The sequence below is a fragment of the Excalfactoria chinensis genome, chromosome 10 (genome assembly GCF_039878825.1).
Source record: "Excalfactoria chinensis isolate bCotChi1 chromosome 10, bCotChi1.hap2, whole genome shotgun sequence".
NCBI classification, from domain to species: domain Eukaryota; kingdom Metazoa; phylum Chordata; class Aves; order Galliformes; family Phasianidae; genus Excalfactoria; species Excalfactoria chinensis.
Genome location: NC_092834.1, coordinates 16952095 through 16978439, shown reverse-complemented (window position 1 = coordinate 16978439; position 26345 = coordinate 16952095). Strand labels below are relative to the sequence as shown.

At 50.5% G+C, this 26345-nt stretch overlaps 1 protein-coding gene across 3 annotated transcripts; it reads right to left on the bottom strand.

Annotated features, from left to right (window-relative positions):
* Positions 1–328: 328 nt before the first annotated feature.
* Positions 329–26345, bottom strand: SIN3A (SIN3 transcription regulator family member A). 3 transcript variants are annotated; one of them, XM_072345590.1, is made up of 21 exons: positions 26324–26345; positions 21901–22121; positions 20374–20550; positions 19221–19327; positions 18391–18673; positions 16780–17031; positions 16284–16436; positions 15788–15946; positions 15094–15183; positions 14100–14218; positions 12881–13091; positions 11458–11574; positions 10517–10755; positions 9541–9724; positions 8574–9147; positions 8002–8171; positions 6469–6642; positions 5564–5656; positions 5161–5255; positions 4568–4775; positions 329–2793 (listed from the first exon to the last, which is right to left on the bottom strand). In XM_072345590.1, the coding sequence occupies exons 2-21, from the start codon at positions 22087–22089 to the stop codon at positions 2563–2565; spliced, it is 3825 nt and encodes a 1274-aa protein (XP_072201691.1). In that variant the 5' UTR covers positions 22090–22121; positions 26324–26345; the 3' UTR covers positions 329–2562. The 3 variants fall into 3 exon arrangements, with proteins under 3 accessions (XP_072201691.1, XP_072201693.1, XP_072201692.1); XM_072345592.1 differs by lacking the exon at positions 26324–26345 and adding an exon at positions 25424–25574; XM_072345591.1 differs by lacking the exon at positions 26324–26345 and adding an exon at positions 25424–25552 and having other exon boundaries at positions 1290–1589.

The following is a 26345-nucleotide window of genomic DNA, read 5'->3' as shown; positions in this document are numbered from 1 at the left end:
AGCCACTCCAGGCCTGACCCAGCCACTCCAGGCCTGACCCAGCCACTCCAGGCCTGACCCAGCCACTCCAGGCCTGACCCAGCCACTCCAGGCCTGACCCAGCCACTCCAGGCAGCCACTGTACCCCTCAAAGCCCTGTTAGGAGACAGAGAGCTAGACAGAGAGCCCTGTTTGGTTGCTGCGTGGGCACTTTCCTAGCAGCTCAGTGGGGCTTTCTCCCTGCTGATATCCCCTTCATGGGGAGCTCTGGGCCCCACACGTTATGCACTGCCCATCTCCTGGGAAGCTGACAGTGCGGGGTGGGAAGAAGGATCCGTACACAGCAGTTAGCCCTGATATTTTAATGGAAATACTGCACTACAAGTCAAGTTTACAACATTGGTATAGAAATCACATGGATAGTGGGCCGAGGATCACGTTACAGAATACAAAAAAAGCAAGTTCAAATAAAAAGAGAAGCCTTGTTGCTATGGTACAGCCAGGCAGGGCGGGATGGCCCTGTGACATGCAGGCATTGCCCCCAAGCCAGGCCTCCGCCGCCCACATGTTCACTGCTGGATCACCTTCAGCATACAGAGGAAAAAAGGGGTTGGGAGGAAACCTTTCCAATGGAATGATAGGGAACTTATTGCTGGCAAACTCTGGTTATTCCCTGCTGGGCGCTTCCCTCTATTTTCCTTTCTCCATAGGAGGCTGCCGGTCTCACCACCACAGCCAGACCTGCCTCCTGCATACAGGCTGCCAATGAGCCGGAGCTCCCGTCTGCACCTCTCAGTTCTGCACACCCGGCTCTGCTGCAGGAGGGAGACAAGGAGACAAGCAGCCAGCCCAGAGATCCCCTGCCAGATTGTGGTCATAGCAGCAGCAAAGCCACGCTCCCAAACCAGGAAGGAGGGAAGCAGATTTGGGTGCTCAGACTGGCAGCACTGGTTTGTGCAAGGAAAAGCTGCCTCCTTTGAGGAGGAGAGACAGTGCAGTTGTGTCTGTCGTGGCTTACGAAGTCTATTACGTCGACTTCATTTTAAAATCAGAATCTTCCCTGCGTTTAAATATCTGCCAGCTCTAAACATCTATACTTAAAAAAATATATATCCCATATGTGGATTTCACTAGTGAAATGCACCAAGACCCACCCCCGGCCCCTGCCCTTCTCTCTTGCACGCGCACACCAACACACACACAGAGCAGCTCTATCCAATACTGGTTTGGTACTTAAAGATGTTTTCTCCAATACTGAGAGGGAAAAACATTACACGAGCACAATCAACCTCAGCTAAGTAGCTCAGCAACACCTCCCAAAAGCGAAGGTCCTTAGAGCTGGAAGACTAGGTGGATAAAAACTACCCACCGGAACGAAAACATTAAAAAAAAAAAACAACATTAAAAACTATATAATATATATTTATATATCTTAACAGACCGCTTTATACCTCAGTGGTGTGAAGCGCAAAACACTCACGCTGCCTCTGCTTTTTTCCTCTCAGATTGTGAAGCCAATCATAACAAGGTGGGACGCTCTCCCATCTTCTTTCATCCCCCAATGCTGCACGGTTGCATCTCAGACCAGGGACAGGGCTGTGGATGAGCGTCTTCCTCCAGTAAGAACAAAGACATCATTTTTATTTACAAAGGAAGAAAAAAAAAAAGGAGAGAAAAAAAAAACCCCAAAGTTTCCACACAAAAGCACTACAATGATAACTCCCTTTGGTAAAAAGTGTAATCAATGTCCTCATAGGGTCTTGTCTGTTGGTACTAATTCTCAAGCCACCTGGTACTATGGTACACAAGAAGCTAGTACAGTTATGCTAGCACATCAAGCATACTTCCTTTAATTAAAAAACAAAACAAGGAAAAAAAAAAACCCAAAAATTGACAATTTGTACATTTATTTACAAAAAAAGGAAGGGAAACATGTTAAAATCATGGTGTTCTCTGTTGTGTGTGTGTGTGTGTGTGTGTGTACGTACATGTGTGTGAAAAGCTGGTGCATGGCACTAGGAGAGACTAGTAAACAAGCAGGTACAAAAAAACAGTTCCACTGGCACTAGAAAGGACAGACCAATCTGCACTGGTTGAGTCCAGCATGGGAGGGTGGAGAGGGAAGGGAGACACCGAGGGTCCGAGGGCCCACTGGGGAGCCCAGCACCTCTGGGCTGCGGGACACATCCAAGCAAGGAATCTGAAGACCACCGAAGCGGTCAGGTGGTGGAGAGCCTCCTCCATTTCTCCTCCCTTGCTGCTCAGGCCGCCGGGGAATAAAGCCTCAACACTGCTGGTGTGTATGAGCTCGTTGCGTCTCTCCAGGACCGCTCAAGTTCAGGAGGGTCGTTCCCTGTGGGGCGCATGCTGAAGTCCAAGGGCCGGCGGGCAGGGCTCCCAGCAGGTGCTGGGACACCTGTGTTCCTACAGAGAATCCCGCTGGTGACAGCTTGTACCAGCCACACACTAGTCAAGTGGCCATGTTACGGAGATACACAGTGAGGGGAGAAAGGCATCTTCCTCGTTTCCTTGATGCGCACGCACACACACACATCTCCCGGGATCTTCCCTGGCCCAGGGCATTTATGGTGTCTTGAATATTGTGCCGTATTTGACGCGGTACTTGTTAATGCTCACAAAGTGCAGGGTCTCTGTGTCACAGGTGGTGGTGCAGGGCACCAAGCCCTCCAACCCTTCGCCCATTAGCCACTTGCTCGTCTCGGCTGCCATCTCGCGGGTGACGTGCTCCTTGGTCCATTTGTCCACCCAGGCCTGGAACCGCTGGTGCAGCCGCTTGCTCACTCTTTCATGGGACTACAGAAACAAAGAGGTGTTACAGAGAGGTGGCTCCAGCCCCAAGCTGCAGCGTAACACGTAGCAAAGAGGCCAGATCTGCAGCATAGGTGCTGGCCCTTGGCTAGCGGCAGAGGGAACGTCCTAAGGAAGGCCTCCACAGGTCTCCTCCTACCTCTAAGAGAAGTACAGGACAAAAGGAACTTGGATACACCAAGAGATTGTGCCAAAAACAGGCCATTCTGGCACGGTGCTCTTTCTCTCTTTCTTTTATATATTTAAAATGTATTTTCTTGCATCCCACCATGCAGTCCAGCAGGTTTGTGGTTAAATGGAGCTTCTGCATTTCCTTCAGCATACTGAGAAGTTATGCTGCACGCTATAGTGTAAGAGGTTCAGTAATTTGATGAGGTTAAGACGCTCTGCGATAAGCACCAGCACATGGTACTCAGCTTATAAGGCAGTTTTTTCCAACCTTGTGCCAATTGAATTGGGTAGATGGAATTCAATCGATCAAAATCCCCAGCATCGACATTTCAAAGACCCAATGCTGAAACGGAATACTCTTTATCTGATGCGAATATGAGTTTAACAAAATTACAGCTCATTAAATAAAACCATTACTTGTATTTCATCAGCAAGAAATAGATGAGAGCGGTCCTTTCAGAAGCTTAAATAAACGTCCAACAGAGCTGTGAAGGGATGATTTCCTAGGCAGGAAGCAGAGGACACCTCTCCCACTCCCTCATCTCCCAGCCAATTTTCTCAGCGGTCAGTAGGTCGCTCAGGAAGACGGTAATTGAATAAACAGAAACCCATTCTCTGCAGCTACAGAAGAGACTGCTGCTGACAGAGCCTCTCAGGTACCTCTGCTTCTGGTTGCTTAAGCCAGCAGCTTTCACTGAAGTCTGGCCCTTTTCACTTTCTTTTGACATTCTAAGCAACCACACTCTGGTTAATGCTTTGTTTTAAGTAGATTGTAATAATACTACAGCAAAGTACTTTAAACTTCCAGCCTAAATAGCCATACTGACTGGAGTTTGCTCTTAAAGCTCTCTGGGTTTTCTCTGCTGGGCAGAAATATTCTCGTGGGACGAGAACAGTGTCAGAGCATTCTGAACACCTAACCAGGTTTCTCCACTCAAATCACTCCTTAGGACAAGGATGAGAAAGCACCCACAGTGATTTGTGGAGCTGTGAGCTCCCCTGCACTTGTCCTTGCCGTAAAAGCAGTGGTTGTAGAGCAGCTCTGCCATGAGGGAGCAACTGGAGGACTCCCGCTCTCAGCGACTGTGGACAGGAAAGGCTGAGGGATGGTATCCAGAAGGAATGGCTGAGACAGAGAACGTGTGGTGCTCTGCACTCTCCCTTCTTGCTGAGGAAGCTCTGGAAGAACAGGACCCCTCAAAAAGGCACTATAATTGCATGCAGAGGGCAGGTCTTCCCTACAGCAGGGGGACCACCATGCAGGGAAAATGCCTCCTGGATAAAAAACTGAGGAGCTAATGGTCAAAACTACTGTCCTATCACAATAACACACTCTGGAGAGAAGGGGAGGGGCGAGAGGATGAGCAGAGTAGAATGCAGGAAGATTACACCTTAGGAACATTGAGTAGATCTTTGGTGTCTGGGGAAGACAGAATAGCACACCGTCCTCCTGGCAACACAAAGACAGCTGAATGTTCCCCTGAGATCCCAAAGGACATTCCATCTGACTCTTCCCCACCTGACTTTGGGAGCAAGAGGTCCCAGGAAAGCCCAGCCGCCCACCCCAAGTCCTTCCACTCACTCCTACCTGCTGAGCTCGCAGCAGAGCGGTCCTCCTGTACATGTAATCTTCCGATTTGATCACGTACACCATCTTATAGGAGTTCAGTTTGAATTTACACTCCAGCTTGTCCAAGCTCTCCACGTTCTCCATGGACTTCTTACTGTTTCCCTCCTTCCCTTCCTTCTCCTGCTGCTCCCGACCACGCTGACACTTACGGATCCGCCTCAGATTCCTGCAAACCAGAGAACCCCTCTTGGAATTAGTGCCCACCCTCTAGGACTGCAAGGCTGAAGGTAGCTGGTGCTGGCCCCTCAAGAACCTGACCAACAGCTTGTATCAAATTCATTCAGGTTTAGGCCACTACAACAAGTCACCCCATGGGATTTATCTATTTCTGAACCCACGGCTATTTGCATTCAGCTCCCTGCTCACAAAAAGCCCTGGCGTGGCACCCAGTGGTTTTAGACAGAGAGTTACTGTAAGCCATGGCAGGAGTGCCAGAAAGCAGCCCTCACCCTCTCTGCCACCTGCAGCTCATGCCATCTCTCAGTCACTGGAGAGCAGGAGCCCAGGGAGGACCCATCAAGGAGAGTTCACAGCACAGCCTGGCCACTCACCTGGGCAGGAAGACTGGTTTCTGGGCCAGGTGCTCCCGGAGCTCAGGGGAGGTAGAGTCGGAGTTGACGTACCGCTCCACATAGTCTGACCAGCGCTGGAAGTGAGCACACAACAACATAAGGCACTGCTTTCCCACTGAACCTAAGCTAAGCTGCAAGTCACACAGGACACCTCTGAAGGCTCCTTGTATTTAAATCCTACAAAGGCAGGTACAACGCTTCTCTTTGTGGTTTTCTGGCTTCTCTAACATAAAATAAACCAGGCAGGATTTACCTACTGACATCACTGAAAGCTTTACAACACTTTGTTGATGTCTCTATCTTGTGCAGACAACTGACTGGACATCCTTGTCCAACACACCCTTGACCATCAGAGTCAGTTCTCTGGCCATGCAACTCTTACCTCTGCTTCTACAGGGTCATCAGAGTTCTCCTCCTCTGTGTCCAGCAGTTCAATGGTTAACTGAACTTGGCCTCTGCTCTGGATGAACATCAGCTGTAAAGCAAAAGGCAGAAGGGATTCAGTGAGGTTTCCAACAGAAGAAATATGCCTCTCCACTTCTCTCTGGGGTAAATGGACAGTGAAGCAGCTTGCATAGTCTTAAGGCAAAAACCTGCTCCCTGCATTACTGCGAGCAAAGGAAAAGCACTGGCAGCACTGTGCACTCTTTGAGGAACAGGAAAAAGCTTTTGGAAAAATCCTTGTGTGTTGATTTTGGAGAGGCACAGGTCCCTCATGATCCCCCAGCACAAATTTGAGGGTAAAGGAAGAGGGATTATCCACAGAGGCTTTTCTCTACAGTACCGTGCTAGTTCAGAAAGGGCCTGATCGCTTCCTGCATCTTAGCAAAGAAAGCGTGGATTTGATTAGTACAGCACACCACCTTTATTCAGCCACGTGTACAGCCAGCAATGATTTAATGCCCAGTCTGTATTAGCAGATCCTTCCACAGCCCACAGAGGTTGAGACACAAGACAAATGGGAAAGTCTGAGCTAACAAATTCAAATGGGAAACATCAAATCGGTCAATGCATCGACATTCTTGTGTGCTATTCCACCTTGCCTGCTGGGACTGATGCAGGTTCTGCCACAGACCGGCTGACAATGTGCTGGAAATACCACCAAAGTGATTCTTCTGGGCACCTGAAGTATGGGGGGCACAGCACTGAAACTCTCAACTTTCCAGGCTTTCTGTAGCTCTGGAGACCTCAGGTCTCTTGGGTGCCTATCCAGTGCTCCATTTCCAAAGGACTGGCACTTTACCAAGCAAGCCCTTCCCTGCTCGCTGCTCTCCCACCAAGCTCTACCTTGAAGCAGTTCTCCTCTGACATGAGCTGCTCAGCTTTGCGCTGGTACGTGGCCTCCAGAAGGTTCCGAGAGGACTGGGAAGCCAGGAGGCCTCCTGTAGCCCCGTTGTTGTTCTCTGATAGGTAGAGGTCTGTGACCTGCACGCAGATCTCATCGCTCACTATGTGCTGGAGCTGCCAAAAGGAAAAGCAAGGGGAGAGTGCTTGTGAGGGAGCTGTTAAACCCAAGCTGAAAAACAAAAGAGACCAAACGCCTTTGTGCTCAGTGTATCCTCTTGCAAAAGGTATTTCTCTTCGCCTGGGGCATCTGGGAGAGCTTGCTGTAACATGCAAACCAGGGTGACCTACCAAAACCCTGAGTGCAAAAACCAGCTGGGAAGATGAGAAAGGCTCCAAAACATCCTTTGTGAGCGGGCAACGCGGGCAGATTCTGGCTTGAAAGAAAAGCAGCACATAAGGTTACAGTACACCTCTATATGTCTGCATTGTAGGCTTTAGAAACAAAAGCTACAGTGGATAAGGAGGGACTTGCTGATTGGAGGCTGCTACGTGCCCATCAGCATACAGTAACAAGAAACAAAGATGTTACCAAGTGCTTAAGCCCTAGGGGAAAAAAAAAGTGGAAAAAAAATGGTTGTAAAAGCATGAGTTTAAGGCTACGTGTTTAGTAAATTCTTCCAGTAGCAACGAGGAGAACAAACAGCACTACCTTATAAATTGAAAGCCAAAAAAGAAGAAAGAAGCATGAGGCAAAGAGAGGAAAAAAACCTACGTGCACGAAAGCCTGTGAGCAGCAGCAGGGTGGGAAGGGCTGTGCTGCACTCAGCACGGGGCTGCTGCTGTCTGTGAGGACAGTGGGGAGAGAGCTGATACCAACTCCTCGCTTGGTACAAGTTGGAAACTGGAAATCACTCGACTGTCCTTTCAATTCAGTTAAACTCTGGACTGAAATCAAGAGCTTCTGAAAAGGAACGGCCTTTCAAGCAATCCCACTCCCTGCCTCTCGCATCTGGTTTTGTTCTTTACGCTACAAAGAATTTTTCCCTTGGTCACACATTCTTCCTACGTGCCCAATAAGAGGACTAGAATCTAACAACCAGCCTGAGCTGCTCAAGCAAGCAGATAAAAAAGAGACAGAGCTTTTTAGAACAGGCACACGCTGCTCTCACAGCACTGAAGAGAATGAAAGAAATTATTTAAATGCTATTTTATTCTTTTTCAAAGTTAAAGCAAGATTAGCTCCGCAAACGCTTTCATGTGGAAAACTGATATCCCTATAGCTTCAGGAAAACAAAGGGAGATCCCCACGCGCAGAGAAAGGATATTCTTCATAACTTAAATACACCAGAAGTTACCTTTCATCACCTCTCCTTTGAGCAGCCTCAAAGCTGGGTTAAAAAACACCTGCAATTCAGCTGCTTATGCCCAAAATGCCATGTATATAGGTGACCAACACGCCAGCACACACTCAGGGATGCAAGCAACCTTCCCTGCTCTAGCCTGGCACCCAGTGCCAGCCCAGCCAGCACCCACCTGCCGCACGATGCTCTGGATCAGCTTGTCCATGGTGAAGGCAATGTAGGCGTGAATGGTGAACATCTCACGCAAGGAGTCCTCGTACTGCGACGAGTCCATGTTCCCATCCAGGAGGTTACGCACCATGTCCAGGAATGCCGGGTAGTAATCCTCCACATCGATGTCCACTGCAACACAGGAGCAAGAGGGGTGAGCATGGGAACGCCAGGAAGGCCCTTCCTACTCCTCATAGGACAGGACAGAGCAAGAGCTCCAGCCTTCAGCCAGCTTTGTTACTGGAATCTGTCATATGTTCATCTTTTAAAGACCACGGGCCATGGGTACTTTCAGTCTCTGCCTTTCCAGCAGTAGCCTCCTCCATGAGGTTTCTGATTCTGAAAGGATTTTATCAAGTTTATCATGAGGGGACTTAAGGACGCTTTAGATGAAATTAAAGCTCTCATGAGACAACTGCTGCATGGTATTGTTCTGCTGCAACTCCCTCCCACCCCACATCTTCTCATCTCAACTCCCTGCTGCCCGATTACAGTAAAAGACAGAAGCACCTTCATGTCCCCAAGGTCACTCACTTGGCTCCTTCAGCCTCAGCTGGATGGCGGGGCTGTCACTCTTGTCTCTCTTGATGCCCAGCACTTCCCTCTCCCACTCCCTCTCCCTTGTCTCCTCTTCAATCTGCCTCTCGGCCTGGGTGCAGATCCGCAGCAGCCGCAAGCACAGGATCTGATGCAGCCGCATGAAGATGTACCAGTTGCTGTTCACGTAGAAGAGGTTGTAGACCTCATCCATGCCCCGCAGCTTCTGGGCCGTCGTGTTGTTGAACATCAGCTTGGTTTTGGGAGGACTGCCTCCCACACCATTGTGCTTTTTTGCAGCTCCGGTAGCTTCGTCCACATCCATTTCCTCTTCTTCCTCCTCTTCCACATCTGAGAGCTCACCTCGCTGAGCAAACAGCAGGTCTGGAATGAAGTGGTACATGATCTGCTTGATTTTGTACTTGTCCTCTTTCTGGATTCCCGTCTGCCGCTTCACGTGGTGGATGATGAGGGAAGCAGCGTCCTCCAGGATCTGCTTATCTTCATAGGCCAACGAGAGGTGCGGGCCTGTGGGAACCCCAGCATTGTCTTCTGAAGCCTGCTCTTGCCTCTACAAGAGAGAAACAAGACACAAATTAGCTCCACAAGCACCTTCCTCTGCCCACAAGTCTTCAGAAAGCTCTCCCAACGACACAGACTTCCTCTCTCATTACACCCCCTCGCAACAGAGGAAGCACCAGGCCTCCCTCCCACTGCTGCCAGAAGGCTCTCTGCGACAGATGCCAGAAGTTCACAAACATTCCTCCTGTTTACAAACCTTCTCCACTCCGTTTCTGTTCTAGAAATGGAGCCCACCTGCTACCAGCAGGATGACAAGCCTCCGACACAAGCAGATATCCCAAGACGGAGAGCGCAGCCCTTCCACAATGAGCATCCCACTTCCCAACCAAGCTAAAACTGCACATGCAGACTATATAAGCTTGAGGAAAGGAAACAATCTTACCTCATCATAGATGCTTTCAATCTCATTGAGGAGACTCTTTGACCTCAGGACCTTGGTATCATTCTGCTTGAAGTTGATGCCCTGGTGGTCCAATGACTTCAGGTAATACTTCTCATTCTGCTCTCGCCAGACTTTATTAAATCCTCTCTGGGCTTCTCGCCACTCTTCCTCTTTCATCTTTAACCTTGGATCAAGAAAGCAAGGGTGAGATAAGAGACATAAAGGTCTCTGAGCTTGTAAGGAAAGTCTGAGAGCTGGGAAACGTGCATCAGTGACAGCAGTCCCACTGAGAGGAGTTTTACAGGAGCAGCACTCTGCACACCCTTCACCAAACAAAGCTCTCTGCGCACCTCTGGACACCTGACCTTGCAGGTACTGGTGGCAAAGTGGTTTCCCTTCCCAGAGACAGTAAAAGCTTTGGGGGGGGGGGAAGTGTACCTCCTTGTAAGTGGGGCTACAGTTGTGCTTTTAGAGAACACTTCCTTGTTTACACACCAAGAGGATAAGGAGAGCACATTACTGTATTAAATGTGTACACAGCCTCCTCCTTACACAACTCCAAGCAACTGCAGCCCCCACTCCTTTTTTTGTGTGATCAGTTGCAGGGAGCTGACAACAGGAAACTAATGGGGATTCAGGTGTGGTGCTTGAGCAGCCAGAGCCCACAGCCACACACACAGCCATGGGATTTGGAAAGGGATCGGATTCAGCCCTGAACAATCCACATGGTACAGCTTCCTCATCTTACATACAGCGCTGTGCACAGGCTGGAGAAGAAACAAGCTCTGCATCCCCCCCAGCTGAGCGTTTGTGTTTCAAAAGGTGATTGTTATAAAACACAGCAACCGATCAGAACGGAATGCCTTTCTCAACTTGCATCCCTGTGCAGGTCAGACCCTCCAGGGGCAGAAATCAGCTACTTCTACATAAAGCTGGACCAAGGCAGAGCTCCCAGGGCACAGTGTCAGCACGGTACCTTTTTAGGACAATGGGAACAGCAACAGATGGGTTCTTCCTGAGCCCATCAATGATGTCGGCTGCTTTGTCTGCATATATCCTCTGCAGGGCCTTGCGGTGGATCACCTCCGAGGTGCCTCCCAAGGTGTTGTCCAGCCGGAACTTGGCCTGCTCCTCAGCAGACAAGCGTGAGAGTTTCTTCTGGATGGCCTCAAGGACGCGGATCGTTGCCAGGTTGGTCTCCAAGACAACGTCCAGCTGAAGCGAACGGTGTGTTAGCCAGAGTTGAATAGATAAAACGTGATACTTCACAGAGACTAACACTGAGGCGACATGAAACAAGAAGCCGGGCGTGTTTAACAAGGTGGATTTCAGAACTGGTTTCCACGTTTGGCTGCGCTGAAATAATCCAATTATATTTTATCTGCAGCCCAGGTAATGGCACATCAGAATTTAACGTCTACCAGAACGATGCTGTTAAGAAATTACATCTTCCATATGGGAGTAGAAAACTATTGACAGTTCCTCTACAAAAGGACATGACAGATCTGAGCACATTCAGGTAATTGCCAAGCTAGCTCCCATTTTAAGTCAAGAAGTCAATTATTTACCATCCTGAACGTATCGTTTCTCGGATTATTACAGGGGAATTTGTGTTCTTACAAGCTATGCGGGCATAAAGGGCTAAGAAGATGCATTGATTACATGCTGTCCATTGAACAATTCCATCTGAAGTGATGTGAGAGAAGAGCTCGGTGCACAGAGCTTGGGGCAGGGGTGGTAGCTTGGAGAGATACATGGTTACTCCCAACGCTGCCTCTTGCTTTCAGATAATGCAAGCTCTTATGCAGAGAACGTACAACAGACAATAAAAACAGACTGTACGAAGCAGCATTAAGGATAGAATTAAATCATTAGCTATTCACAGAACCCCAAAGGCTTCCAAGGAAAACAACTTACCTCAAAACGCTCATCTTCACACCTGTAGATGTGCTCTTCGTATTGCGTCTTCTTGGAGCTCACAAAAGTGGAATCTTCAGACCAGGAAGGGAAGGAGACCCAGGTGTCATTCAAAACCTTGCAGTACGACAGAGAAAGACAAGCAGCACAGTCAGTCTTGGGAGGGGAGTGTCACAGAGATGCTTGGCTGCTGATAGAGGAGCAGCAAAAATTGCTTCTGCTTTCCACTTGCAGAGGATGTCCAACACCCACGGGGCAACCTCAAACAGCCGGAGATGAAACAACCCAGCGGTCTGGAAAACTCATCCATTGGAAATGTAAGAAAACACTTGCAAGGGAAGAGAGAAAGAGAGATGAAAGGAGCCTTTCCGATCCATTGGAAGAACTGGCTCACTGTGGATCACTCATCCCACGTCTGATTCACCACTGACAGCACCAGGTGGTCATCACGCTAACCACGACCGATGGACGCAATGTGGCTTCTACCTCCAAACGAGACTCACTAGGAGTATCAATCCATAACCCAGCAACACCTTTCCTGACAAAAGATGCTGAGAACCTCCAAAGCAGGAATGGATCATCCAAAAAAACCTCAGAGAGACCAAAGGCAACACAATAAAAGCTTCTGGTAGGCGATGTTGAAAAAATCAAGCCTGATTTTCCTCAACCTGAAGCCTGAGCAACCGAGAGATGAAAATCTTGCAGAAAGAAAAGTTTACAACTGTGTCACACAAGATACTTCTGAGAGACGTGTTAGGACTTAAAAACTTACAGTTCTTTCTTGCCCAGGTTGTTTTCACTATCCTGCCATCCAATTAACCACATATCACATTGCTCACTGCTTGACTTGATCACCTGCATTCATCCTCACTTCTCAAGGAAAGGAGGCAAAACTGGGATGCTCCATAATCTTCTGCCTGTTTGTTCTCCCCACTGACGGCAGTCACCCAGGAAGGGGGCTTCCAACACCAGCAAAGGAGCAGGATCAGTCAGCACCACTCCAGCCCAAAGGTGGATACATGAAAGGACCCAAGGAGTGCATCCAGTCCTGCCGCGCTGTGCCAGGAGGCCAGCTTTGCCACTAGGCCAACAATGCTCCTGGTTGGGAACCAACCTCCTGATGTCTCCACGGCTCACCTCAGCCTTACAGGTGGAAAGAAAGAGGGATGACAGGAATATGAAGGAGAAACCATCTACAGAATATGTGATTTTCTTTTAAGCTCGGACTAGAGACAACCACTGGAGAGGCAGCCACCAAAGTCCCGTGGGCACTGCGTCTCCCAGCCAGCTGCTGGCACAGCCTCACCCTAGGAAACAGATCCTGGATCCAATCCACACGTCTGCAAGAGAGCCGTGCGCTCCCTCATGCTGTGCTGTGAACAGCCCTCCTCTGCCACATGGCTGCTGCCTGGGAGCTGCTTACCTCCTTACACAGCGGCGTCCGCCCCGTGCACTTGGGCTGCTGGTAGCTCTTGGGCAAGGCGCGGTAGCTGGAGCCCAGCCTTTTACAGGAGGAATAGTCTATCTCCATGGCAATCCCTTCAGTTGCTCGTTCCTTGGGATACGTCTCCATATGAACAGACTCCTTATAACCCAGAAAGTTTTTAAACCAAGTGAACAGTTCGGGGAATTTCCTAGAAATAAAAGGAATGAAGTGATAAAAAACCCACCCAGCTGAACAGGAAGCAGCGTGCAGTGCTGAGCTGTGCTACTGAGGCTAGAAATGCTTGCAATAGACAGAAGTTGCCCAAGAAGACCCTCTGATTTACCAGTTTGGTGTGAGGACCTCTCTGCTCAATCCCACTTGGGACCAAGTGGGTACAATGTACCTGTCTATTGGTCAGATGGTGGGCAGCTGCAGTGATATGAGGAATCAGGCCTGTTACTAGAATCACTGCTCATCTATTGCTTTCCTATTCCGCGATTGAAGGTAATGTCTGACTTCAGAGTAAGAGAATTGCAGGACACCTTTTCCAACGCAGATATTCGCCCTTCCAGCACAGGTGGAAAATGGAAGAAACGCAGGTTGTTGTTTCTTTGGTTGAGTATTTCACCTTTCCTTATCAAAACCAGCTTCCTGCTGATGCCTAATTCCAATGGAGCTGCAGAAAGCGTAAGTTCTTTGGGGCATTTTCCTTGCACAGCAACCAGCGTAATGGGGTCTCGAACCCAATTTACATTGCTGCTGCCTTCTGCCTAGGAACTAGGAGCTCAAATCACAGAAACAGTTGCCCCGAGCCGATGAGAGGATAATTATTACAGTGATTTTAGGTGATTAATACAGACTCATTCTGTACAGTACTCGAAGTTATAATTTCTATTTAAGCGACAGCACTGATTATCAGGTTTGGCTTCAGGGCAGAACGCAGTTGCTTTTTTAGGTAATTTTAATGGGTTTGTATAAGCACTCCTTTTTTTTTTAGGGGATATTTCCTGTGTAATTGGATAGTTGAGCTTTTCTTGAGTGAAATAATCTACGATTCCAGAGCATGAGGCCACAATAGCATGCTGTGGACTCATAATAAAACAACGATAATACAAACACAGCCACCAAGGTTGGCATTTCTTTCTCTGCTGCACATCACCAACAGATGCATTGGATTTAGCTTCTCCCCTCACACAAAGAAGCAGGTTCCACTTACCCCAGGAACGGGGAAACTAGCTGCACCAGCTCTGCACGGGAGATCACCTCCTGGTTGAAAATAACCAGGCAGCGAAGGAAGTTTTCATACGCTTCTGTGCTTCGCAGAGCTTTGCGGACCTTGGGGAAGAAGAGGGTAAAGGGTTAAGGTGAGAGCAGCTCGTCCATCGGTTTGCATTCCACACTGTGCTCCCCCCCCCCCCATGCAGGACTTTGTTGGAGAGGCTCCAAGGAGCCAGAAAAAAGAAGGAAGCCATCACCTTGCTGTTACATCTGCCACTCAAGTGCATTACCTTGAGAAGAATGAAACTCCCCAGCAGCTGGACCACAGACAAGCCCAGTTGTGCCTGCAGCATCACAGACCCACCTGGGTGGGGATCAAGGCTAAGAGACCCGTGTCACAGTGAGCACCCCTCCAGCCCCCCCACCACATTACAGCTCAAATCATCACAGATGCTGCAAGCTCTGCAGCCCTCAGCACGAGAAAACAGAGCAATTCATTCCAACACCATTACTTTTCCCATGAGAACAGTTAGCATCTACACATCAAACAGATCTATCATTATTAAGGAATTCATCATTACAGTTACAGTTCTGCAGCAGGGATTTCTACGTTTACTCATGGGAACACCTACGCATCCTCCAAGCGATAGAGTGGTTCCCAGTCACCACCAACTGGCTTAGTGTGCTGCAAAACATACATCCGCAAGGCTCTGATGCCAAGCCTTTCTCCCACAGAGCATCAGCAGCAGGTGAGAAGGTAAAGAATGACCCCCCGGGAAAACAAAAAGGCACAGATGTCCATGTAAAGAACACCACCAAATGCAGCAGATCTGACACAGAGGTCAGACAATACAGCTGAGGTCAAGCAGACCGATGTTATCAGCGTGGCATATATATCCCAAACTTCATTGTGACAAAGAAATCAGGATGTATGCAGGCTACAGACATCAATCAGTGACACCAGAGCGTACTCTCTCAGTCTCACCGCTCACCTTCTCAAAGAACAGGGATTCTGTTCCCACACCATGCTTGCTGGCTTCTGCCAAAGACTGGTCTTTTAAACCGAGCAGCTTAGGTTTCTTCTGTTAAGAAATAACACAGAAAAGGGCTGTTCAGCACAGGAAGTCACTGTATTTTGACCACATATCGCACAAGGGCTTCAGCCTCCAGACCACACCACTTGTTCTCAGACAGAAGAGGGGCTTTTTCAGAAGGAAACTTGTTTAAAACGTGGCCTCCATGTCAATCTATTCATCTTCAATTAGTTGCACAGAACTTCTACCTCCTGTACACCACAAAGGCTTAAAGCTGCCTCTGAACAGGTTTTAATTGGCTGCATTTTGAGGAGAAAAGCTGGAAGGGGAAGGAAGTCACACTGGATTTAAATGATACAGCTGGATGTACCAACACTTTTCTTCCCCACACGAGATATAGCACACAAAGCAGGCACACTTGTCCTAGTGCAGAGGCTCTAAACCAACCAGACCATTCTTCTGACACAGCTAAGCCTTGCACTCTCAAAATGTGAGTAAGCTGAAGAGGGCAAACTCAGCTGCAGGAATCATCATTCATCGCTGCACGACAACATTTATCACATGAAAAGTGAATAAGCATGATTCTGCTCTAAGTTTTGCTTTAGTTTCCTGGGAAACACACAGCTGCTGGGCTAGCAGCACGTGCCATTACCTTCACTGGAGGGGTTGTCCCTGCACCCGAGTGCCGCCGGATCTGACAGCCATTCTGGTTGGGTCTTTGCTGCTTGTTGTTGAGCTGTGGCTTCTTTACTGTGCCGCCGTGATCGTTTCTCACCGACTCCACTTTCTCTGCAGTCGTCTTGCTTAACAGCTTAGTTACAAACAAAGGCACGAGACCATCAGAGCTGAGCTTTACCTCATCAGCCAAACACTAGTACGCCTGCTCCTCCCAGTTCTAGGTGACCAAACTACCTTACTATGACTATGGAAGCCTTAGAACAACCCTTCCAAGCAAAGGAATTGTACTGAAAAGACTAGTTATTGACAGAAAACAGTCTATCATCCCGACCCATCTCCTAAACTCGGTAAAAGACCACTCCAACAACACAAAACAACAAGAAAAGCCCGTTGTTCTGAGCACACTGGCTCCCTACAGGAGCACTTCCCCACTAGGTCCTCCAGCCCCAGCCCACCTCAAGTAGACTTACCACCGAGCTGTTGGCATCTGGCAGAAACTGCCCGAACTCTGAGAGCAGATCCTCCTGGTTCTTAAAGAGACGAGCCACCTGTGCATAAACCTCCTGCTCCGTCAGTGCTGGTGTGTAATTGCCTCCTGCCTCCTTGGCATTGCGCTGCTCTTTCTGTCATACAAAGAGAAGGGTCAGATGAGGGGACGTCTGAACTGTTTCAGTGACAAAGGAAAAAAGCCTTTGGTAATAAAAAGAATGAAGCAGCAAAGGTCTCAGCACCTTAAGCAAAGGACTGTGCTAAACGCCCACTGGCTGTGGACTAGGGGGGCACTGATCAAGGAAGTGATTTCTTCACTTTTAACACAATCAGAGCTCTGCTTAGCTTGCTGGCCTATACTAAGCAAAGAATTATTTGCACTGGAAAAGATCTATACAAAGAAGTCCAGCAGAAGACCAGAATGCCCATCTCGGGCAGCAAAGAGAAATGACTCCACCTGGCAATGCCAAAGCTCACCTGATACGTATGGAGGATCTCCAGGAAGGCTTTGTAGATGTCTGGTTGTCCCTGGAAGCGGTTCTTGATCTTGTTGACGTAGTTGATGGCGTGATTAAACTCGACGGGCTGATTGTTCTGCAGGGATGGTGTGGTTCCCAGAGAGATTGTCACAGGTGTGTGAGGCTGCACCGGTGGTGAGCGTGGGGACGCGTATGGTGGAATAGGGGGAGTCTGCTGGCTGGCAGGAGTGTGTGCCTGCAGCTGTGATGGCTAAGGGGAGAAAGAAGGAGCCACGTCAGACAAGGGCAGATCCTTTATGCTTTGAATAAAGGTACCTGTATCCCACTTATGTGCTGTATCCAGAGGATGGTGTATAAATGTGCACGGTGCCAACAGGGATTTCTCTGAGCTGAAGCATCTCAGGCACAGCAGCTGGACACTTCCCACTACTACAGCCAGTCAAGCAATCTCTACCCATATCCCTGGATAACTTCTGATGCACTTCCATAAAACACTGGTTTGTTTGTGTTTGTTTGCTTTTTCATTAACTCATTTTAAATAACTACTCCCTCCCCAGGCCTAGGGAATTTTAGCACTATCTTCCATACAATACTTCCAAGTAGTTATCTAAGCAAAAACTGCTGTCAAGGGCCAAAATTGTGCCGTCCCATTTCCCAACCAGCGTTTTAAAGATTAACAGAAGCACAAACAAAGGCAGACTGAGCAGAAGAGAGAGCCACTATCCAAAGCAAACAAATAAAGGGAAATTGGGTGGGCCAGCAGAGATTCGTATCACCAGGAAGAGGGAGCACCAGCCCCTCCAACTTATTCTCTTCTCCCCACAGCTTGCTTTTGCCTGAGATCTGACAGGTGATACATTCAGTCATCAAAAAACAGAAGCAAAGCATTCAGGCCCTCTGCAACACTGCAAGTTACTTTGTCTCTAGTTAAGAATGCTGGGTGTAATGAAACAGCAAGAGAAAAGGGCAGATTTTTCAATATGGAGACCAAGGGTACATGGTTAAGAGATTAACCCTTGAAACTTTGGGGGATTCTTTCCCTCCTTTGCACATTTGGAGGTTCGAATACACCGGGTTTTATCTCAGCTGGGCTCTTAAAAGCCTCTTGTATTACCCTATTCTGTTTTCAATCACATACAATGCATATGGTGGATGAAGCATCTGGATTATATCTAAAGCAGAGACAAATTCCCTTCATTACTGAGAGGTCTCAGTTTCAGGCACACAAACTGATACTTGAGACAACATTGTGGTCATTTTGTTTGAACCCTTGCACTTCAGTTTTGTCAACAATGCCTGCACCCATCCAGCTGATGTCTGCACCAGACTCCCCTTGCTGTTTGTTTTTGTTTTGCAGCAGCTGGCCAGTCTGAAAACGAGACTTTGAGCAATACAGTGTCTACCACGTCACTACGCCAAGCATTTGGAAACAAGCACAAGCTTTCACATCGAGGATAACGTCTTCACCACGGCCTGTGCTTTACGAGGAATTCCTTGGGATTTGGGTTATTAACAAATCCCATTTAATTCCCCACTTCCACACCAGCGTCAGCTGGAGGCAGCCATTCCCCCATGCAGGAGCCAAGAAATACCATTCATTCACTCTCACCTTGCTGATTTTGGTGGGTGGTGGCTGCGGCGCTGGCTGTGCTGGTGTTGGGGTCGACTGCGCTGAAGGTTGCGACTGATGCTGGGGCTGGGGCTGCGGCTGGGGCTGCAGGCCATGAGTGGGGATCTGGTGAACCTGCCCCGGGGTCGTCACGTTCACCATATCATTTGTCTGCACCTCGATCTTGTAGCCAGGAGGCAAGAAGGTGTTGAAACCCATTATCAAGTCTGGGTGGCCCTTGAAGAGCTGCGATACGCGGCTGATCACTCCTGGAGTGTCAATGCTGAGCAAGGAATAAAATCAGGATGTCACCAACTTCTAACTCGCTCACTGTGGCAACCCAAGCTCTGCGCACAACAATTCTCCTTCATCATTTCTATCTTACCACGTATAACCTATGACAAACCTATGAAACACAGCAAAACTCATCCCTATAAACATGTTATCAACCTTAAGAATGACATAAGAACTATTTTATTTGTTCAGACTGATTTATATCAATGAGACCCAGCCATAAGTCTGACCAAGGCAAGACCACCAGATAGCCAGGTCAATCAGCTAGCAAGGCTGAGCTTGGGAACTGCAGCTCTAAGCAGAAATTCATTTAGTATCAATGAAGAAATGGACATAAGTGAAGGAATTGTGAAACTCTCAGAAGAGATTCTCAGACTCTCAGAACAGAAAGCACACAACTGGTTTCATGCTACCATGGAGATATGCTGCTCTGGAATGGAAGGGCAGAGTTGAACTCCTGCTCTGCTCTGCCATGCCCACAAACATGCAAACAGCAATAGCAGCCTGGGTGGAAGCAGCAGAATGAAGCTCGTTACCTTTGAGATTTGAATTCCTTCATAATATCCAAGAAGTCATTGTAGACCTGTGGCTGACTGCCGAACTGCAGCTTCACCTGGTCAAGGTATGACAACGCATCTTCCACCTGGAGACGAAACAGACAGCTTGCATTGGCACAGAAGCTTTTACGTCACCTCCCATTGCACAGCAAAACACATATTTGAAAGCTCAGCTGGTAGCCCCGAGCCTGGAAGTGGAATTAAGGATTGTGATCTTGGTTGGAGTAATACCAGCATCGCTTCAATAACAGAAGCTCAGAAAACTACATCGAAAAGAAGAAAAATAAATAGCAATAAACAAAACACAACCAACTCAAATCACCACAATTAGTCAGAAGGGACAATCTCCAAGTCTCCCATGTCACCACCAGTGATGTGACTGCTAGGATAAACAGAACCTAGATTGACTGAGCCATTTTTCCTGCATTCATACGTGGAAATTATCATAGAAATCTAAGAATAAGCAGAAAGTGGAAATGACATATTCAGAGGAATAGATGCCTGCCAGGTACATGCTGTCTGAAAGCCAGACGTTTCAGTTCGACACATAAGGGTTTTGAAAATGGCAACTGTGGGCGGCAAATTGTTTTATGCCTCAAACAGCAAGAAGTTGATGAACCATTTGTGTACCAACATCCAATTTCCAGATATACTGAAAGCCCAGCCCAACATGAGTGCTCTGTGCCATTTGTAATCAGCTGCACGTGGGCCTTCTGCCTTGTTGGAAGTTAAAAGACATTGAGGGAGGAAGGGTGAGCAGGGACAGTCCCAACTTTGCATCCTGGAGGGACAGATGGGAGAAAGAACCACATCTTACAAAACCATTTTCAGAGGGGAATGGAAATGAAGCAGAAAGGCATCTCGTCCAGCAAAGCGCAGGTGTCCAACTCAACTGGATGAGACCTCCCCAAGGTATCAATTCATATGTATGCCTTGCTGCTAGAGCTGAACCTAATGCAACTACTTACAATGGCTACTTTGGGTTGAGTTTTCTCTTTAAGGTTTTACAGCACGTAAGCCAACAACAGAGCCTCCTGCACTCCCACCTCAATCGTGAACTCCCTCCCTCCGAAGCCATGCATTCAGAGAAGCCCCAAAGCTTTGGGCTGTCCCACCCATGCCCCTCCATTACCTTGAGCCTCTGGAACTGTTGCTGGCCCTGCACAGGCACGGCCGGGGGGGCTGGGTGTGCGTGGCTCTGCACCACCTGGCTGCCATGTGGCTGCACTGGTGCAGCGTGGTGGTGGCCGCTGTGCACTGCTGCCAGGGCTGGCCCGTGGCTGCCTGAGCTCTGTGGCACGGCTGACACCTGGAAAGACAGAAAGGACCATGAGTGTTTCTCTCATCACTAGTGCTAACAGAAGGACATAATGCACAAGGAGCGTGACTCAGATCAAGTCAAGGCTCTCTCTTCTCTCTGAAAAGGTTGGAAGGGATCCTAAAGCCCCCCCTGCACCATCCCCTGCTGCAGGTTGGCTGCTCCCAGCTCAGACTGCCCAGTGCCCATCCTTAGCCTTGATTATCTCCATGGATGGGGCACCCACAGATCTGGGCAGCAGTGCCAGCAACTCACCGCCCTCATGGTAAAGAACTTCCTCCTAAAATCTGACTTAAGTCTTCCCTCTTTTAGATTAAAACCAGCAGTGGAAGCCTCTTGGAGCAAAAAGATGCACCTAACAACCCTGCGGTGACATCTTCTCAAACAGTTCAATTGCTTGAAAGCCTCCAATCTAAATGCCAGCCTGTTAAGCTTAACATCACCCAAGATAACCAATGTCTGTGTAAGGGATGCTGTTAGAACAAACCTTGTCCTTGCTAATGAAAGACAGAGCTAATCTCTGTGTGCACTCATCTCTAGGATTCAGAGACTGTGATCTGAATCATTCAAGAGAGTGTTGTTCAAAAGAAGCCAAATAACATCCCATTTTGTGGTCAGAGCCATCTAAACAACAAAGCTGGCAACCTTAATTTGCTTCACAGAATGGCCCAGGTTGGAAGGGAGCTCAAGGATCACGAAGCTCTAACTGCCTTGCCACAGGCAGGGCCACCAACCTCCACAATAAATACCACACTAGACTGCCCAGGGCCCCATCCAACCTGGCCTTGAGCACCTCCAGGGATGGACGGGGCATCCACAGCCTCTCTGAGCAGCTGTTCCAGCACCTCACCACTCTCAGAGTAAAGAACTTCCCCCTGACATCCAACCTAAATCTTCCCTCCTTCAACTTAAAAGCATTTTCCCTTGTGCTGTTATTATCTACCCTTTCAAAGAGCTGACTCTCCTCCTGCTTATAGGCTCCCTTCAGGTACTGAAAGGCCACCCCGCAGCCTTCTTTTCTCCATGCTGAACAAGCCCAGCTCCCTCAGCCTGTCTTTGGAGGGGAGGTGCTGGAGCACTCTGAGCATCTTTGTGGCCCCTGTCTGGACCCTCTCCAACAGCTGTTTTTCTGTGCTGCACACAGTACTCCAGACAAGGCCTCATGAGGGCAGAGTAGAGAGGGACAATCACCAGCCTTCAAGTGAGACCTATGAGAAGTTTGTTGTCCCTATCCTAGTTTTTCCCCCCCCTAGGCGACTGAAACAAAACCTTGTCCCAGACCTGGACTTCTGCTGTGCAAAAGCAACGTGCTGAATGGATATAGGGATATAACAGACCCACCTGGTAGCTGGGAGTTACCGAGTATTGGATCCCCGTGGCAGACTGCATGGTCTCTGAGACTGCCTCATACACCGGTGGTGCCGGGGCGAGCACACGGTGCTGGTGCTGGAAGGCGTCGGTGCTGCTGGTGATACGTCTCTGCTGTGCCGTGTACACGGGTGACTCCTGCTCATCCAATCGCCGCTTCATTCTGAACTCATGCTCGGGAAGCACTAAAAAACCTGGTAGAAACAGAGCAATTAGAGAAGGACATTGATTAACCACTCCCTGCCAGCGTTGGGAACACCGAGTTTGTCAGGAGCAGGTAAGACAAGTTTCGTGCTGATTCCTTTATGTTGCTATCTTGAGATAGGGAAACAGAACTAAGATTCAGCATTCTGCATGAAATGCGTAATGCAAACACACAGTTTTCTTGTTTGAAATAAAGCCCTGCTTTCCAGTTAAGGATTTGTTCTGTCACTGATAGCAAAGCCCATCCTGAATCCCCTCGGCAGCCCAGGCTGGATAGGATTCAGGCATCAGAGATGCCTTAGAGCACAGGAGGAGGGCAGAGGCAAAGCTCTCTGCCCCATGCTGTCTTGGTACAGCAAGCCCTCTCCGAAGCAAACCTTCAGCCACACAGACACACTGACTCTGTCTGGGTAACGTATGAAGCTCCCCCAAAGTAAGCGTACAGGGCAGTGTAAACCCATCATCAACATAACAGACCAAACTAGTGGGGAAATATACAAAAGTACTGCCAGAAATACACCCGGCAGCCAGCTCCTCACCTGGCTCCTTTCACGTGGTGGGAAGAGCTGCCTGCTTTAAGTCTGCTTAAAGCTGCTCTGCAAGTTACACCTCCCAAAACACCAGCCCCAAAGCTTTGGAATATACTCTGAGCATGCTCCAACAATTCCCTTCGCTCTTTGTAACTGCACCAGGTGTCTTTGTGTTCAGCTATGGGACAACCCAACAGCCTCCCAGGCTCACAGGGAACTGCTCTCATAGCCCTTAGCTCCGAACTAACTTCTAGTTGTATGTTAATGGAGCCTGGACCAAGCAGAGCAGGCTGGCAGCGAATCCCAGCGCTCTGCATGACAATGCCAGGCCCCAGGCACTGAGTCTGGGCAAAGCCTTGGTGGCATCCATTTCTAGAAGGCTACACCAACATCGAACTGAAGCCTTGGGCTCTGCCAACAGCCAAGCATTGCAACTGCCCCAGCTCCTGCATCTCATGGGGAAACATGTGCTGGCAAACGCTCCCAAAGCACATTCCTTCCATCCCTCGAGGTCCCACTGATCTTTACCTGGTGTGTCCCACAGATCTGCTCTGTTAGGAGGGCAAACTGCAACGTAGCAAGCTGTACCTGCTGCAGAATGGTATTCCGAGGGTAACTACGACCACAAAACCACTCAGAACAGAGCTGACATCACAAGCAGTGCTATGGTTACCGTATGGCTTTCTGGGCAGTGGAACACAGCCCTCTGATGGGCACCACTCTCCGTGCGGACTTTGACTCGGGACATTTAGAAAGCCCCAATTCAAATTGCATCATCTGTGATCTTAATTGGGGAGGGAAAAATAAAGACTGCAAAATACAGCATGGTCTGCGTGATACTGAAAGCAAGCCATAAACTTTAGGTACTGCCCTCCAATAAAAGCATTCATCTATACACTCAGCAATGGCTTTACAGAGCAAGCTCTACTCTACACAGACCACAAGGACCTGCACCTCCTCCCTCCCAGCACCTCTCCTACCCAATCTATCTTTTAACTTCAATCAGAGCATCTCCTTACAGGAATACACCCCACCACAGGAGGACAAAAGCTCCACTCTGCTTTTCCACTTTCCTTTTCTTAGGCTGTAAGTTCTCCCCTTGCAGGAGAGCAGTGAATAGCGCAGGTCTGCTGTGTGACACCTGTTGGAACCACAACACTTCTGCACACAAATGATGCTTTCAAGAACAAGTTGTGAAACCCAACCCCACGAGAGGGATTTCAGACCTTGCAGATGCAAACCCAAGGCACTCCTGAAACAGGGAAACAGCACAGCTGCAGGTCAAGCATCTAAGATTTGCAGGAGCCGCTTAAAAGCCCTTAGGAGGCTGCAGCATGCCAGCCATGGGCACCTTGTGAATCTCTGTGAACCACTAGAAAGGAGCTCTGATGCCACTAAGAGCCAGAGATGAAGGCACCCAAACTCACAGATCCCCACATTAGCAGCAATGTTGCTGTCACATTGAATTTTAAGCATTAATACCTGGACTGAGCCATGCAGAGTGAGGAGGGTTTGCTCTCCAGGTGGAAAGGACCCAAAGCTTGGAAGCAGCACACGCGTGGCTCAGGATCAGAGAGGTGACATCCTGGCTGCCTGCTCGTGGTGTGCCCTGCCATGTGGGTTCTCCTCGAGCCTTGGCATCCTCACCTATGCTCTCCCTTCTCACATGCAGGCAGGATGAGTACCTGCAGCCACTCTTTACCTTCACTGTGACAGCAGAGCCAGGGGAGCTGGGGGAAAGCGGCACGGCACTGAGAGTGCACCCACAGCCCTGCAGCATGGAACAGCAGCCACAGAATTGCATTGGCTTCACCAGCCACGACGGCTTCCCAGCACACAGCATGGATCATACATCCTGGGAAGGTGAGCAGCTTACTCCTGTCACAGTTATGCCTTTCTGACAAGTTCACAGCACAGACTGGTGGCCACCAGCACAGCGTGAGCCATTTCTTACAGCACCTGTTCCCAGCAGTGCTCCTGTGCACGCTAAAAGGGATCACATTCTTATTTATGTACCACCTCGCTGGGCGTACTGAAGGTTTCTATGCAGCCTCCCCGTCCCCCTTTGGATACAGCGATCATACATAAGTTGGGCTTGGAAGGGATCTGTGTGAGAAGGGCTGGCTGCCCTCTGGCCCCTCTCCTCGCTGCAGCCCCAGCTTTACTCACGCTGCCCTTCAGTTCGGGGAGCTGGGGGGGACAGTGGGAAGATGCGGGCAGGGAGACTGCAGCCTCAGCTCGCTCTGCACTGCGGGGCTGTTCCTAACGCCGTGCCTTAACGGGACGGAGGAGGAGGATCCTACAGGTGCTTTGAATCGCCGTGCGGGGCAAGGCGGCGCGGAACGGCTCCGCGTGCTCGCTGGGAACTGTCTGGAGAGACGCTTAAGCAGGAAACGGGAGCTGGGAAGGCACGGCCGGTGGGCCGGGCGCGGAGCTGCGAGGGCCGCGCTGAGCGGAGCGGGGCGGGGCGAGGCGGGGCTGAGGCGGCCCCGCGTAGGGGGCGGAGCGGTGGGCGGGAGGCTCCGTCCCGCAGCGCGCCCAGCGCCGCTCGCCCCGCCCGCCGCTCCCGCCATGCCGGGCTCCCCCCGCGCGCACACACACACACACACACACACTCACACTCACTCACACGCACCGACACGCACCGGCAGTCGGGGCTCACCGCGGTACCGGGCCCGGCCCCGCCCCGCCGGATGGCTGCTCCCCCCCCCCCCACAGCACCTCACAGCCCCGCGTCCCCCCAACGCCGCCGCTCCCCTTACCTCGAAGCGGCGGCGCCCGGCGGAGGCACGCTCCCTCCCGGCTGTGGGCTCGGGGTGGGCGCGGCCCCGCGCTCGGCCCGCGGGGAAAGCGAGGGGCGCGGATGGGGGTAACCGCCGCTCGGCCGCCGCGGCGGAACGCTGCCCGCTTCTCTGTTCCCCGGGAAATCCCGCCCCTCCCCGCCGCAGGGAGGGGGGAGACCCGCGCGGCGATTGGGCGAGCTCCACGTCGCTCGGCGCGCGGCCCAATCGCCGCGCTCGGCCCGCCCCCTCCGCCCGCCCCCATTGGCCGCGGCCGCCAGGAAGGGGATGTGGAGAGGAAGGGGAGGGGGGAGCGAGCGCCCGAGAAAAATGTCCGTACAGCCAGCGCGCCCCGCCCCCTCCCGCCCCCGCAGCCTTCCCATTGGGCGGCGCGCTGCGGAAACAGCCAATCGGCGCGCCGGACCGCGCCGCCGTCACGTCGGGGGGGGGGGGAGCAGTAAGCCACGCCCCCTCTCCGGGGAGCCCTTTTGTGGGATGTTTACATCGCGGCGGCGCGGGGCGGGCCGCGGCCTAAAGGCGGCCATGCGAGCAGCAGCCGGTACCGGGCCGCCTCCCGCCGCCGCCTTTTGTCCCCCGACCCTTCCACTTCCGGGAGCCAGCACGTGGGGGGGGGGAACACAGCGAGCAGCCAATGGCCGCGGGGGGCGTGGCCGCGCGGCGGCGGAGCGGGCGCTCCCCACCCCCTCCCCTCACACACACATCCGCGCCCCCCCCCCCGCCACTCGGGCGCGCTCTCGCGGCGACCGTTGGGCGGGCGGGAAAAGCTCGGGAGCGCGCCTCCTCTTCTCCCCCCTCAGAGCTTCCCGGGCCTCCCCCCCACCCCGCGAGGGGCCCGGCGGGCGGGCAGCGGCTGTGACATACCCTGAGCGCGCAGCCAGGCGTC

What these genes read in the sequence shown, in the direction of transcription:
- SIN3A (XM_072345590.1), bottom strand. Translation starts at nt 22,089, where the DNA reads ATGAAGCGGCGATTGGATGAGCAGGAGTCACCCGTGTACACGGCACAG. An exon ending in CGGTAACTCCCAGCTACCAG is followed by an intron (nt 20,551 to 21,900) that starts GTGGGTCTGTTA and finishes CTGTCTTTCCAG; the next exon opens with GTGTCAGCCGTGCCACAGAG. An exon ending in AGATCCTCCATACGTATCAG is followed by an intron (nt 16,437 to 16,779) that starts GTGAGCTTTGGC and finishes TTTGTATGACAG; the next exon opens with AAAGAGCAGCGCAATGCCAA.